Genomic DNA, 16052 nt, shown 5'->3' with positions numbered 1-16052 from the left:
TATATATTTGTGCCCACATGAAAAGAAACTCTAAGAAATTTTGTTCTAATTATCTTCTAAATAAAGGGACACTCCTATAAATAAACTTTAGATTATGGTAATTGCCAGGCAGTGGTAGTGCACATCTTTAACCCTAGCACTCTGGAGACAGAGACAGAGACAGGTGGCTCTCTGTGAGTTTGAGGCCAACCTGGTCTACAGAGCAAATTCCAGGACAGTCAGGGCTACACAAAGAAATTCTGTCTTAAAAACAAACAAACAAACAAACACATACAACAAAAAAAGGAAAAAATAAAAATATTACTGCAATTAACCCAAATCATTTCTATTTCACATGCCTTACATAAACCTTTGTTGAACAAGCTTTAGCAAAAATGATGTTCTCATTACCATTAGCATACATTTTTTACAAGTGCAGTTTTGTTACATTTGTGTGTGTGTGTGTGTGTGTGTGTGTGTGTGTAGGTCAGAGGACAATGTGGGTAGTCAGCTCTTTCGACCATGCAGGCTCCGGGGATTGAATTCAGGTCATCAGGCTTGGTGGCAGCAACTCAATCAGTGGAGCCATCTCACAGCTCTCTGTGACCAGAGAGGATTACGTTTATCTGTGTTATATGTCTATGTTAGCTGTTTTTGCTTCATTGTGACAAAACACCTGAGAGAACAATTTGACTCGGGGTTTTACCAGTTTCAACCCAGCATGGAGGGGAAGGCATGGCATTCACGGGAGCAGCAGCTTTGGAGAAAAACTTCTCACTTCAAAAAGCATGGTGGCACATGCCTTTAGTCCCTGCAATTGGGAGGTAGAGGCAGGAGGATCTCCGAGTTTGAGGTTATCCTGGTCCACAGAGAGTTTCAGGACAGCCAGGGCTACGACGCAGAGAAACACTGTCTCAGAAAACAACAAAAACAACTTCTCACTTTGTGGTAGACCAGAACTCAGAACAAGACTGGCTGGAGCCTGATAGTCTTCCTGCCTGGCCTTCTCCCCTCTTCCTCCTCTTCTTAGGCTGTAGCCTGGGCTGGCCTGGGACTTACTGTATAAACAAGACTGGCCTCCAGATATAAGAGCATTTTACCTCTGCCTCCTGAGTGCAGGGATTAAAGGTGTGTCATCACACCATTGGAGCCAGGTTTTCTCAACAAGTTTGTTTCCCCCCTAGGGAAAAAACTGCAAAGGTTTTGTGGTCAGTTATGAGTTCTGTTTTGTTTTGGTTATGTTCTGAGCAACTTCCCAGCTTCACAGTACCCACTAATTCATCTCCCTCTGTCTGTCTGTCTCTCTTTCTTATAAGCCCCTTTGAGCTCCCCCCCTTCTTCTTTTACTCTGATTTTTACTTTACTGTTGTAACAGACACCAAAAATGTTTGTTTTGACAATGTAGATAACTTGAATCTTTACTCATGGCTTTTCTTCCTGCTTTGAATTAGAGGAAAACCACACAATTCCACACACCTGCACCATTTCCAAGAGTCCTGTGTTCAAGGTGCTGGCTTTCTTGTTTCTCTTCTTCCATATCATCATACATGATGAGTACAAACTCATCATTTGCACACAGATTCATATTCAAGCCCCCTTTCAGCAGGTTTGGCTTAGAGGTGTCTGAACTGGCTCCCTCAAACAGAACCAGTGCCGTGGCTGGAAGGTTTTGTTTTCGTTCTCATTTTTATTTTTCTGCTCTTCTATTGAGTGTTTCATACTTAATTAAAGAGACCCTAAAATAGTTAAGGACTGTTTTTTGTTTGTTTTTTTTTTTTTTCAAGCCTTTCAGTAACTTTGTAACTATACACCTGATCTCTAGCGGAGGTTGATTCGCCAGATGACTATTATTTCGCAATGCTGTGTCAAATGTTTTAAACAGGTCATCGTTGGCAGACTTTCCCAGGATCAAAGTTCTAAATGAAAACTTCTGGACTTGAACATTTCCCCTGGGGCCCTTGGTGAACCTTCAAGGATCCTCTCATCTTTCAGATAGTGGAGCGATCCAGCTGCTGGTTATACGGGATTGCATGGGAATATGTGGAGCCGTGCAGTCGTGACGATGTGTTTCCACGCATGCGCTCCCCACACGAATCTGAAGATTACCTGGCACTCGTAAAGTCTGAGCCACAGTTCTCAAAATTCTGTATGCAGTGAAAATAACCAAACTTCCTTGTCAGCTGCTAAATTCTCATCAGAATTTCAACCAAGTCGTTTATCATACTCAGCCTTGCTTCGGGTAACTCAGGAACTAAATAAACATTTCCAGAACTTTAAAGAAGGAACTGAAGTCATCAAACTGCTACTAAAGATTAAGCAGAACAAGAATCATGCAAAGATGAATAAGCTCATAACATTAGGGGTGGTACCCATTTAAAATTTCTAAAGATATTTATTGTATGTGCATGTGCCTGAGTGTATGACTGTGTGCCGAAAGCATACAGGAGCCCGTGGAGGTCAGAGGAAGGTGTCAGATACCCCTGGAACTGGAGTTACAGATGGTTGTGAGCTGCCGTGTGAGTGCTGGGAATAGAACCTGGGTCTTCTGCAAAACAGCCAGTGTTCTTAACCACTGAAGCATCTCTTTAGCCCCTGTGTCTTCCTTAATAAAATGAGATATCACTCCCTAACTCATGGTAATTCTCCTGCCTGAACCTCTGAAGTGGAAGGATTTTACAAGCATGTTCCAGTTTGATGTCTCCTACGTAAAGTGTTTCTGGCTCTTTTCTTATAGGTCTTTGCTGTGGAGGCTTAAAGAAACATCTGTGTAAGCCCCCCAAAGCTCGCATCACTTTCATAAAATATCATTTATAAACAAAGGTGGAAACCCTTATTTTTTCTGCCTTCCTCATTTCTTCAAAGTCTATTCATACTTTTATTTTTATTAATGCAATACATTTGTTTGGGTAAGTTCAAAAGAATATTCTCTCTGTATAACACAATTAAAAACAAACATTAGCATATTTCAAAAATCTGTATAATGTTTGCCTACCACGGTTTCCAGACTGACAGTAAGAAAAACTCGACACCTTCAACGAGGCTCTGTATTCTCAAGATATCACAGATGCTCAGTGAAAACTCTGTCTACCTCTGTGTAACCTCGGAACTTGGGATGCTGAAGCGGAAATATTCCAAAGAGACTGGGGCTACAGATTGAGAGCCCTGTCTCAAAATAAACAAACATCACCAACAAAACCCCACAAAATAAAACTTGCCTTGGCTTGGCTACCTGAAAAAGTTTCTAAAGCTAAGACTACTATCTGGTAAACAGATTCTCTGGCTGCACCTCTGTGAATAATTAAGCTGAATCTGATAAAACTAAACTCATAAAGAATTGGTGTATAGCAGGGCAAGGTGCCAGACGCCTGTAATCCCAGCACTCAGGGAGACAGAGGCAGGCAGATCTCTGTAATTTTGAGGCTAGCCTGGTCTACAAAGAGAGTCCAGGACAGCCAAGGCTACAAAAAGGATGGGGGAAGGAAGGAAGGAAGGAAGGAAGGAAGAAAGAAAAGAAAATGGAAGAAAATTTCTGACTTCACAGAGACAATTAAATCGACAGCAGGAGGAGGAGGCACGTTAATTATTTCAAGGTGCGGATCCTGGCAAGAGACAGGGCAGCTACTGAGGAGTTCACCTACCGACAAACCCCGGTGTATTCACCAGGCACAGTGGTGAGGGTGGGAATATGCTCCTTAGATTTTACCTTGGGTTGTTCCACATTTCAACTTTTAAGGAAGATGGTAAAAACTCAAAAGCCACAAGAAATATTCAATTATCCTATTTTAATAAAGCATCCTAGTCTGACCTTGGGAGCGGCGGTTCTGCCAGGATTCTATGATTTTTTTAAAGACATGTGCTCTGTTTTACTTATTTCTGGTGCTGGAGACAAAACACACAGCCTGTTCTTGCTCTGCAAATCCTGTGCTGCTGAGGCACTCCCCAGTCCTTCCATCTGACTAGAGTTAGGTGTTCTGTTCTTGTGTTTCATGAATATGGATAAGTTCTTGACCTTAATTATGAGAAGTTGGAGAAAACCCCTGCAGATGATCTCATTTTAGTAAATACAGTAATAATAATAATCAGGGAGTTTGAGGCCAGCATGGTCTATGTAGTGAGTTCTAGGCCATCAAGGACACACGGTTGACACCTTGTCTCAAAAACAGAAACAAACACAAACAAATATTCATTATTTTCCAAATACTTAAATACTCCTCTTGTACACAGTCAGAGGAAGAGATGCCTAAGGGAAAGGGTGCTGTTGGTAGTGAATAGTGGAGTCAGCAAATGATGCCTTTGGACAAGTCCCTGTCTCCTCCTGTTGATAGAAGAGTTTCATGCCCCGGCTCTGTGGCAATGTTCATTGGCCACCCCACAAACATTATAAAAGTAATCCGTGGTCCAGGAAACATTCACTCTCTCAACTTGATTATCAGCTGCAATTAAGGGAAAGGTCTTGGCAAGCCCACAACTAGGTGACTTGAAGATAAGTGTTTTGAGAAGTGAGTCAAGAGAGGTGGACGCCAATTTGTCACCAGGATGACAAGATTTTGCACACAGCGGCAGCAGTCACTTTGAAAACTGTGTCTTCCATTTCAACTGGTCACCTGTAGGCAAGGCAACCCTCCTTTTATGGCCGGCTCTCAAACGGTCCTCCAAAGGCCACGTGCTGAAGACTTAGTTTCCAGTCTGTGTCGATATTAGAAGTGGTACAACTTTTAGGAGGTGGGGCCTAACGGAAGAAGTGAGGCCACAGGGCGCACACCCTTGAGGGCTGTTTGGGATGCCTCTGATCCTTTGCTTCCCAGCTGCCTTTTTTTAAATTACTGTAGGCAGAAAGCTTAAAGAATGAAGATGAAATACTGCAGAAAGCAGAGTTCTGGAGAGGCCCCCAAGAGAAGAAAAAAAGGGTTGTGGTTTTTTTTGTTTGTTTGTTTGTTTTGTTTTGAGCTTATCTAGGGACTTTTTATGGGACTGGGGCAGAAAGCCGACCAACACTGGGGAAATCCCTATTGGTTAATTCTCTAAGCATGGGAAGTTGAGCAGCCGTAAGGCACGCGTTCAATGCACATTCCCCTGGTCCAGTAAGGGAGCTGACAGGCTGTTTGGGGCACTGCTTGCCAAGTTAGGGATGATTGGAGCCCTTGTCTGTCCATCTCTGACTTCTACATTCTTAGCTCTTGACCCTGTCTGTCCGCTGGTAGTTCCAGTCCTGCCCAGTGTTGCTTGGCTCCGACTTTGCAGGGTCTTGCTGGTTCTAAACCCTGGTGGGGTCTGCTAGCCACTTAACCTATGCTTTCTTTGTTTCTAGGATACGTGGTCAGCTGGCACCTTTATACTGGCCTTTTTCCTTTACTGTCTATGGAGAGTTAAGAGTTATCACGGCTACTAAGACATAGCTGTGGTTTTCCTTGGTTACTTCATATTTAGCTCATAGTAGGGGCGGTGTGAAATAGGTCATTTTTTAACATTTTATTTTTGGAAGCCACCCTTAAACTTTAGTCAGCTTCCATTAGCTGCATTAGGAGCAATAATACACTATTGGGGAACAATGCCTTGCCTGAGTTCCTCGGGGAAGGCGCCTCAGGGAAGCCAGGCTAGCTCTCATGCCCAGCTGCAAGCCTTTTTAAGTCTCCATTCCCAGCTTCACAGCGTTAACTCTGACCTACCTTTTAACCTTGGTCTCTGTTTTCACAGGACAGCTACCTATGCTTTTGTAACAAGGTCCGTTTACGAAATCCTTTTAAATAACCCGGTCTGCCTGACCTTTCTCTTGGCTGAGTTGGAAAAACACCAGTTCCCTGCTTGATATTAGCACAGTTGAAACGTGTTAGCCCGCCGAGTCATCCCAGGAAAACGTTTCATTTAAAGACATCGGGAAGAGTGCAGAGTGGTGGTCCAGGCCTGCGATCCCAGCCTTTGGGAGGCGGAGGCAGGAGGCCAGGAGGTCATCCTTAGCAGAGCAAGCTCAAGGTCAACCTGAGCCAGGTGAAACCTTACTTCAGACAACCACCGCAATCGTCAGCTCCACAGGCACCATTACCTGGAAAATGATTAAGGCGCGGAATCAGTGTGTGTCTCAGGAGGTTTGATTTCTATAGGCGTGGCTCCAGGTTCCACAAAGTCTAGAGAGAGGCTCGGTAAGGGTGCACAGAGGAGTAAGGGAATAAAGCCCTATTTCCCGTGGGTCTCTAGAATTACAACCCCCTGGCAGTGCGTTAGCACAATCCAGATTTTTGGAACGGTAGCTTTTCCTTTCTTTGACACATTATTTCCATGACACGTTTCCCGCACCTTAGTAGTAGTTAATAAACGCTAGGGGGCGGGGCACAGCGGCTTCGAAATGAACCCGGAAGGGTTGAAAACCTGTGACAGCAACTCTCCGGAGGCTTAAAAGCATCAAAGCAGAATTTGAAGCAAGGCACTCATTTACCGCCCAGAGCCGGATGGCACCTACGGTGATCCTGGAGCCCGCGGATGGTTGCCTCTGCGACCAGCCGGTGCGCATCTCCGTGCGCGGCCTGGCCCCCGGGCAGCCCGTCACGCTGCGCGCGGCCCTGCGCGACGAGAAGGGCGCGCTCTTCCGCGCCCACGCGCGCTACCGCGCCGATGCCCACGGCCAGCTGGACCTGGCGCGCGCGCCCGCGCTGGGCGGCAGCTTCGCGGGGCTCGAGCCCATGGGGCTGCTCTGGGCCATGCAGCCCGAGCGGCCTTTCTGGCGCCTGGTCAAGCGCGACGTGCAGACGCCCTTCGTGCTGGAGCTGGACGTGCTGGACGGACACGAGCCCGACGGCGGGCGGCTGCTGGCCAAGGCGGGGCACGAGCGCCACTTCCTGGCTCCCGGGGTGCGGCGCGTGCCCGTGCGCGAGGGCCGGGTGCGCGCCACGCTCTTCCTGCCCCCAGGTGAGCTGTTCCCCCCTCCCCCCCCCCGTCCTGGGCTTGCAACCAGGGATGCTTCAGGGGTGCGGCCCCTGGGCCCCGTCTTCCCTGTCTCCCACACTGCACGCGGCTCTTAGAGGTGGGTGGCCCCTGGAAAAGCCTGGCGGGCTCAGGTTCAGGGCTGGGGGAGTCCTGAACAGAAACTCACCTCAGGAGCAGAGCCTCAAAGCTCGCCCAGGCCTCGGGAACTGGGGTTTCCAAGATGACCACTGATGACTCGCTCTCACAGAACTTGGGCAATCAAACCATCCGTTTCTGAGTTGCAAGGTTCCGAAAAAGATGCCGTGTTGCTAAAATAGGAAAAAGACTTCCTCCGAGCCCATGGTTTAGGGACGTCTGGTATCGGTGACACCCCAACCTGGTGCTGGCCGCTCAGGACTGCTGCACATTCAGGAGGTGCTGTTGACTTGAGGCTGCATGAGTCACCCATAGGAGTGGGTCTAGGCCAATGAGGGAGGGCCGATCCCCAGTTGGCATTTTTAGGAAAGGTAACGTCCTAGTTCTCCCACTAATAGACCACGCAACAAGGCATATTTTCAAAAACAGAGAAGAGGCTTGGATGTACCACATCTTTCCTCCTGCCCCGTTATATACACAGAAGAATGAGATACCGAGATATTTGGAAACTAAATCTGCAAGGGGTGTTCCCCCCCCCCTTTTTCCAAGGAACTGGACCCTTTCCTGGGATCATGGACCTTTTTGGAATTGGACATGGCCTCCTGGAGTATCGAGCCAGTCTGCTGGCTGGGAAGGGCTTTGCCGTGATGGCTCTGGCTTATTATAACTACGACGACCTCCCCAAGGACATGGACGTGATCCACCTGGAGTATTTCGAGGAAGCCGTGAACTACCTGCTCAGTCACCCTCAGGTTGGCCATTACAGTATTTCAGTTTAGGTTTTGAGGTCCTAAATGCCTCCTCAAGCCAAAGCTGGATTTGCCTCCTTGTAGCTTCAGGTTCTATAACAATCAACATTTAGTCTTTTCCAGATCTACAGAGTAAAACGTATTTAACTGGGATGATCTTGCGGGGGGGGGGGGGGCATGAGAAGGTTGGTGCTCAGAAGTCTGACAGGGTGGCCAACCTTCCCAGGTTGTTGAGGGGAGAAGGTTCCTTCCTGCAGCGTCCATTTCTGGCCCAAACAAGGTAGTCAAGACGAAGCATAGGTATTATTTTTAGGAAGAAAACATTTTCTTTGACAAATAGGCTCTTCCCCAGTGTTTATAGATACACCTTGTCACCTTACAGGCAGAATGTCACCTGGGTTTGACTTCCCACTTTTCCAGTTGCCGTGAACTTGTGTGAGTTCAAGGGTCACTGATGTATAAGAAGGTACAGGCCTAAATTGCGAACCAATTTCCCGACTTGTTTGAGTGCTTCTTGTGGTATCATCACGTTCAGAGCTTGTTCCCATTTGAGCTGCAGATGGATGCTGAGCTTTGAAGATGCCCCCATAACCCTCCCAAAGCTGGGATGAGAGAGCCAGAGTCAGGCTCAGGCTACCTGATGTCCAGGAGTGGATGCTACCTTTCATGTGGGTCCATTCTCCTTCCTTTCTGTCTTTGTCTTTCTCAGGTAAAAGGTCCAGGAGTTGGGGTGCTTGGCATCTCCAAAGGGGGTGAACTTGGCTTTGCTATGGCCTCCTTCCTGAAAAATATCACAGCTGCTGTCATCATCAACGGCTGTATATCCATCGTTGGTGGAACCTTACAGTACAAGGATGAGACTGTGCTCCCAGTGGGCATGGACATCAGACGAATCAAGAGGACCAAAGATGGCCTCAAAGACGTTGTAGATGCCTTGAACAATCCTCTGGAAGGACCTGACCAGAAGAGCATCATCCCCGTGGAGAGGTCTGACACGGCCTTCCTGTTCCTCGTTGGTCTGGATGACCACAACTGGAGGAGCGAGTTCTATGCCAGAGAGGCCTCCAAACGCTTACAGGCCCATGGGAAGAAGGAGCCCCAGATCATCTGCTACCCAGACACGGGTCACAACATTGAGCCCCCTTACCTCCCCTGGTGCAAGGCTTCCCTGCACAGCCTGGTGGGTGCTCCTGTCATCTGGGGAGGGGAGCCCCGGGCTCATGCCATGGCCCAGGTGGACGCATGGCAGCAGCTCCAGACTTTTTTCCACAAACATTTGGGTGGCCAAGAGAGGATAAACCCAGCCAAACTATGATTTTTTTTTAATTTAAGTTATTTTATTTTATTTGCCATCTCTGATGCTGATCTCTCCTGGGAATACTCTCCACTGTTTGTGTGTGTGTTTCTATTTTCTGTCAGGGTGGAGTCTCCCCCTCACTCAATTTCTTTTTAATTGCAGGCCTTATTGGTATGTCTGAGAGGGCAGTGGTTGTACAGAAAACATAAGGTGTAGCAAAGACTGACCTTTTGCCCTTGGCCAGCCCGAAGTTGGCAAGAGCTGCAGCTCTGAAAAAAGGCCGGGTTACTGGAGTTCCATACTTTCTAAACGGCTGATTGAAAACAAACGATTACTTACTGTTTAGACGGACATCAATAGGGGCTGGAAAGGTGGCAGTTAAGAGCATGTGCTGTTCCTGGAGGACACAAGTTTGGTTCCCAGCGCTGGAACCACGCAGCTCACGAATGACTGTAACTCCAGCTCCCAGAGATCCAGAGGTCTCGACTGACCTCCTCAGGCATCCGATCACACGTGATCATACCCCTGCCACACACACACACACACACACACACACACACACACACACACAAATTAAAATACATGGTTTTGAAAACGTAAACAGCCGGGCAGTGGTGGCCCACCTCTTTAATCCCAGCATTCAGGAAGCAGAGGCAGGTGGATCTCTGTGAGTTCCAGGGCTACACAGAGAAATACCCTACCTTAATAACAAAAACCAAAAAGCAGAAACAGTGGCCCTTCATCATGCGGGCTCCGTCATGTGGATTCTACTCACTGTAGATTTGCATATGCAGATCTTCTCATGCCATCATTTCTACTGTGGTTCGAATTTTAAGTAATCTGAAAGTGACCTAAAAGTTACGTGTGTGTTATCTGGAGACACCACTCCTTTTGAGACCCGTCAGCCTGCAGAGCCGCTCTCTGTTAGTGGCCCGAGCACCAGTTCCTCATGAGTCCCAGCGGACAACGCTGACATCAACTGTGTTGTGATGTCGGGTGTGGGTTTCTTGTTTTAGAATGGAATTAACGTCTTAGCCACCAGCCAGTAAGAATAAAAAAATTATCAAAGTTCAAGGGAAATTCAGTTTACATCTTTGTTTTTCTTTTGGGTGATTAAGGATTTTTGTTTTTTTTCTGAGCAAAAAGTTGTATTAGGTTCCTGTTTATACATAGGAATGCTTATGATTTGGGTGCTTCAGAAGTTGATAAAACATTATTTAGCTTAATTACACAAGTAATTTTAACAATGATAAGCATGTATATAAGAATGCTATCACTAGATACAAATAGTTCCAAAATAATAAACGTTTGTTTTGTTTTGTTTGAGACAGGGTTCTCTGCGTGTAGCCCTAGTTGTCCGGTAACCACTCTGTAGACAGGCTGGCCTCGAACCCACAGAGATCCGCCTGCCTCTGCCTCCTCCCAAGTGTGTGCCACCACCACCTGGCCTAATCAACATTTCTTAAGCCTTAATTATATTAAACATTACTTAGATGGTCAACATGTCTTGTTTCCTTAATATTCTTTTAAACTTGTAAATGATTTATCGATTGGGTGAGGCCTGTTTGTTCGTTCATTTCAGAGGTAGAATCTCACTGTGTAGTCCAGGCTTGCCTGAAACTTGTTAACTATGTAGCCCAGGCTGTCCTTGAATTTGTGATCATCTTGCTTCAGCCTCCTGAGTGCTGGGATTATATGCCTATGCCACCATGCCTACCTTCTCCCATTCCCTTCGCACCCCCACACCAACGATTTTTTTTTTTTTTTTTTTTTTTACTGTGTATGTGTGTGCCTGGTATCCTCAATCAGATACCCTGGAACTGGAGTTACAGGCAGCCAGAAACTGCCCTGTCGGGCCCTTAGCTACTCAGCCATCTCTTCCCTGCCACCTAGTGTTCTTTTTTTTTTAGTTTTTTTTTTTTTTTTTTTTTTTTTTTTTAATGTATGAGGGCTGCACCTACATGAATGTCTGAGCACCTTATGTGTTCAGTGCCATTTCTGCTTTAAATCCTCAGAATGCACACCGACTCACCAACAGTTTTTTTTTTTTTATTATTATTAAATCATATCAGGAAGCCAAGGGCAAAAAAATGGGTACAAGAAATCAATGATTGCCTTTGCTCAGCAGCCCAGCTTTAGTGAGGAAGGCATGTCAGCTAGTACTAGACAGGCTGCCCTTGTTCTTGTTCCCTCACCTCAAAAATCCCTCGCTCAACTCTCAGGAGCGTTCTTCTCTGAACTTTAAATTGTACCCCAAGATTTTTTACATCAAAGCCACTGACAAAAACATCTTATCCTAACTATTACTAGATCCTTGAAATCTTCTTAAGGGTGGTGGCCATTCTTAACAATCTGCAGCTCTCAGTCCTTTCTGAGGGTGGCAGATGAGCCCTTCATCTGCTCCAGAAGCAGAGCCTGAAAAAGATCAGTCATTATTATTGTACCAGCAATGACAGTGCCCAGTGAGGGGCTGGAAGGCCCCTGAGAGTTCCGTACAGCTCGTAGACTAGGACTGCCGTGAGGACAGAGAGGCCAGCAAGCAGATAGTCCACCACAGCATGGAGTCCTCAGGGCCCACTGTTTTTGTGCTAATCGGTGGGCCGCTCTCCATGAGTTTTAAAGCTGTTTGCTATTCCTCTGGAATAGGCTGCCACAGGGAACTGCCTGGCTCCTGAGAGCTGGGCTTAAAGGTGTGGGCCACAATCCAAGGTTCCTGGTGCTCGTTTTTAAGTGAGCAATTCCTGATGACTTTTCTCCTTAAAACTCAAAGACAGAGGCTGGGGAGGTGGTTCGGCAGTTTAGAGCACTTCCCGATTTTCCAGGTAATTGTAGTTTGGTTCTCAGAACCCATACCGGGGACTCTATGAGTTTGAGGCCAGCCTGATCTACATAGTGATTTCCAGGCTAGCTAGGGCAACATAGAGAGAACCTGTCTGAAAACAAAACAACTCACCACCACCAAAAGGATTGGAAATGGTAGGCTCAGAGACTCTGATGGGAATACTCAAGTGTGTTCTGATAAGGACTATGACAGGTGGCAGATGGCATTAAATTGGTGTGAAAATGTATTTAATGGGACAAAAGAGGATAGACCTTTAAGGTTTGTGAGAAAGGGTTGACATAATTTATGCTTGCATTTTAGAAAAACATTATTTTGTAAACGAGCAAACAAAAAACCCCAAATGTATACCGCTGAGAGAGCAAAGAACAGTATCAAGAGAGCAGGCCTGGCCCGCTGCTGTCATATCATGTTACTTTCTAGTCAGACCCAACGTTGTTAAAAAGAAAGTGAATCCCTAAACTTCCATTTTGCCTATAAAGACTCAGGAGCCAGAGGCTGGGGTGAAAACCTACTAGCTCAGAGAGGCAGAGGAAGCACCAGCTGATCTTCCTACTCAGCATGAGAGGACCTGACTAACTCCATTCTGAGACCACATCCAAAGCTGGACCAAAGTTCTTGCCACCTTTCTCCCTTTCCTGCTTAATGAGTTCCTGGGGGCGGGGGAGCCATAGGAGATGAGCAGCAAATCAGCAACTGCCCTGACATCTGGCCTGGGGCTGTATGAGGTGACTGTTCCTCCCCTGAGGTCAGAACCAATCAGGAATGTACAAGTATCCCTTGCCGTGAACCCAACCAATCCTGGTGAGGATTACCTAACAGAGACTGGACATCCCCAAGCTGGCTTTAAAAGGAGCCTTCTAGCTCCTCTGCAGGTCATCATTTTGTCTGAATGGTCGACCCCTGCATGCTGGTTGTTTTTGCAGAATAAACACTCCTAGCTTTTACGTCCTATTTGAGTCTGGGCGTCTTCCTTCAGTGATTCTCGAACCCTTACAAGCAGATGTCCCAGAAGGAAAAAGCCTTTTTACACAGCTCACATCCCAGAAGGCAAAAGCCAAAAGCTTGCTAGCTCACCTGACAGCCCAGGAGGAAAAGGCTTAAAACCTCATCTTCTCCATGTCTTAAATACCCTTCAAATCTCAAAGTCCCTCCTTTCTGTTAAATCCCTGTCATCTGGTTACTTGCTCCACTGCTTGACCCAGGGTTAACTCTATTAAATCCTGTGTACAGAACGCTCTTGGGTTAAAGGTGTGTGCAAGGGCTGAGCCACACCAAACAAGAAACAGGTTTTTACAGTTCACATTCTCAGGGTTCACACTTGGATCAAATATCCTGTAACAACCCAAGATGTGAGGGGAGAAGCAGACCCAGTCCCTACCTGAAAGGCTTTCTTCTGCACAGCTCTTGGGCGCCCACTCTTCATGGGCATGAGGATGGAGTAGCCACTGAACAAACCCAAGGAGACAGGCATCTCTATGAAATGACACTGGTGTGGCTGGTTATGGAAGGGGCCAGAAGAGATTAACTCCCAGTGCACCTTTATTCTCCAGATGTCATTGTCATCTTGGAGGCTTACTGCTGAATAACTTCACCCTTTCCAGTTTGTTCCGAACTCTGGCTGGCTGGTTCAACTCAGCTATTCCGGCTCAAACTCCTCTCCAAGATGACTGATTCAGACTGGCTCCTCTCAGCTTCTGATTGAATTGCTCTGCTTGGCCTCAAACCAACTCTAGCTATCTGTTCTAATCTGAATCCTTGCCTGGCTTGTTCTGTCTTCACTTGTGTCTAGCTTTTTCTCTCTTCAATCTGTCTCTGTAAAACTCTCCCGGCAAAACAACTGCCTCCTCTCTCTCCCTCTCTCTTCTCTCTCTGTTCTGCACTCTTAAGTCACCCCTCTTTCCTCTCCTCATGAGAGTTGAACATATCCTATTCTGTCAAATCTTTCTCTGATTCATCCCTTTGTCTGCCTCTCAATTAGACATCACCTTCAACCATAGGTGCTCCTTCTACAAACTAACTTTTACCTTCATTATTTGGGATTAAAGGTGTGTACTGAGGGCATGTCTATATTCTAGCCAGATCACACAGACCTAAAAGGTCTTTGGATGTGATAAGAGCAGCCATGTTGCTGGATTAAAATTCCTTTGCAGCACCTGCCCTAAAAATCAGTTCTGAAAAATCAGTGAGCACAGCACAGGGCCTTTTGATGTGTGGCAGGTGGATGTTGTCCTGGAGTCATTGTTTGCACAATCAGCCACTTGATTGAAGCATTTCCTTATTAACAGGCCATGTCCACCTCTAGCTGCACAGTAAACAAGAAATTCTATAATACTGAACCAGGTCTATGCTCTGCAGCTTCTGATCTTACAGCTACTTTAATGCACCACTGTGCTGCCAAAAACTAGTGAGTGACAGGGGCTGTGCCGGTTCAGTAGTTCTTGAGTCTAGATGTTTCTGACACGCTTGGCCATTTTGGGGTTTCATCACATTTGTTAACAGGTGAAAATGCAAATCTTCGTGAAGACCCTGACCAGCAGGACCATCACTCTAGAGGTGGAGCCGAGTGACACCATCAAGATTGTGAAGGCCAAGATCCAGGATAAAAAGTGAAAGACCCCTGCCTCACCCTAAGTTAAACATAGCTAACGCCATTTTGTGGGACACCACTGTTTTGTAAAACTCTGAAGGCTAAATAAAAAACTAAAAAATTACTAAGAAACCCAGCTGTGTCACCCACTTGGGATATCTGCGGTCAGGCTGCCCCAGTTGAGCTAAAAACAGTTTGTATTAATCGCCCTCATGGATATCTGTGAGACTGTTCCAGTTAAGATAAGGGTCCTAAGGAAAACAACGGGTGACGGGCCACGTCAAGGGGTCATCATGACCATTTTGACCACCCAGTTCCTGGAATCTTGGTGTCCCTGCCAAACTCTGACTCAAATTGTGGTCTCATTTGAATGTACCAATCAGCCCCCTGTAACTATGCTTCTTGCTTCTGTACTCACGCTTCTGTTCTAAAACCCTATAAAAAACCCAGCTTTCCACCCAGGGGGGCCCGCAAAGTCCTCCGAATGACTCTGCTGCCCCAGGTACCCGTATATCAAAATAAAAGCCTCTTGCTGTTTGCATCCGAATGGCCTCGTTGTTCCTTGGGAGGGGGTCTCTCAGACGAAAGATACCCAGCCAGAGATCTTTCAAAAAGGACATCTCCAACCTCCACCTCGAACCACCAACCAGCAGAGGCTCAGCTTTGTAGGAAAGCAGCCAGAAGATGGCCTCACTCTTTCTGATCACAACATTCAGAAAGAGTCCAGCCTGCACTTAGTCCTCCGTCTGAGGGGTGGCTGTTGATTCTCCAGTCTGCGTTCCTTGCAGGCACTGAGGGCAGTTTGCTGCACTGTAGCCATCTGCCCCAATCTAAGTTTAGAAGTTACACATTTTAGTAACAGCTGAACCACTGTTAAAAATGTTAGTAACAGTTTTGTTGCATGGTAAGCATTAAAACAAAACCTCTAGTTAGCAAAATATGTGAAAAACCTTGCCTTGGCCTTGGCCAAAAGCCCAGTGTGCAGAACTGAGGAACTAAGGGCCACCCTTTGAACTAAGCGAACTCACCAAATAAATAGCCACTGGATTCCCCATGCATTTACCCCCGTTTCCTTCTCCCTCAGATTAACAAAGGCAATACAATTCAGTGCTCTGAAGATTCAATTAAGATTAGAGATAAAGTTATACCACAATAGAATGTACTAGAGCTAAGCACCGTGAAAGGGCTGGGTCTTAAAACAAAACAAACAAACAACAACTCTAACAACAACATGCCCTTCAAAAGATTAGAGTACAGGACAAATGGAAACCTTAAAATTTGGCCACATGCGCAAATAAGCTTCATTCATCCCATTTTATTAGAAATACAATGGATTCAATTGTGTTTTTATAAACTGGTAAGTTTACATTTCTTGATTTCTGATTTTGGCTCATGACTGAATTCTGAAATGAAGCTATACCACTGAGGTACGTTTGTGTTCAAGTGTTATTATCTGCTCACTTGCAGTATGTTGGTTGTGTCCTCATGTCAAAATCACCTAAAGAGGGCTGGACAGAGAGCACAGTGGTTAAGAACACTGGCTGC

General features: G+C 46.2%; 1 protein-coding gene and 1 long non-coding RNA gene across 2 annotated transcripts; one reads left to right on the top strand and one right to left on the bottom strand.

Annotated features, from left to right (window-relative positions):
• Positions 1 to 304: 304 nt before the first annotated feature.
• Positions 305 to 6504, bottom strand: LOC129665955 (uncharacterized). The gene is made up of 2 exons (XR_008718467.1): positions 6434 to 6504; positions 305 to 6019 (listed from the first exon to the last, which is right to left on the bottom strand). It is a non-coding gene; the product is annotated as an uncharacterized LOC129665955 (long non-coding RNA).
• LOC129665952 (acyl-coenzyme A thioesterase 3) lies at positions 6037 to 10579 on the top strand. Its single transcript, XM_055592915.1, has 3 exons — positions 6037 to 6879; positions 7582 to 7784; positions 8491 to 10579. Exons 1-3 carry the CDS (start codon positions 6423 to 6425, stop codon positions 9094 to 9096), a joined length of 1266 nt encoding a protein of 421 aa, XP_055448890.1. The 5' UTR covers positions 6037 to 6422; the 3' UTR covers positions 9097 to 10579.
• Positions 10580 to 16052: the final 5473 nt, after the last annotated feature.

This window comes from Psammomys obesus, unplaced genomic scaffold (assembly GCF_907164565.1).
Source record: "Psammomys obesus unplaced genomic scaffold, mPsaObe1.curated_primary_1811, whole genome shotgun sequence".
In the NCBI taxonomy this organism is placed as follows: domain Eukaryota; kingdom Metazoa; phylum Chordata; class Mammalia; order Rodentia; family Muridae; genus Psammomys; species Psammomys obesus.
This window is presented reverse-complemented; position numbering and strand designations above follow the sequence as displayed.

Bases quoted from the DNA above. Each gene is read 5' to 3' on its own strand.
- LOC129665952 (XM_055592915.1), top strand. From the start codon at position 6,423: ATGGCACCTACGGTGATCCTGGAGCCCGCGGATGGTTGCCTCTGCGAC. The intron at 6,880-7,581 runs GTGAGCTGTTCC...CCTTTTTCCAAG, and splicing joins CACGCTCTTCCTGCCCCCAG to GAACTGGACCCTTTCCTGGG. The intron at 7,785-8,490 runs GTTGGCCATTAC...TGTCTTTCTCAG, and splicing joins ACCTGCTCAGTCACCCTCAG to GTAAAAGGTCCAGGAGTTGG.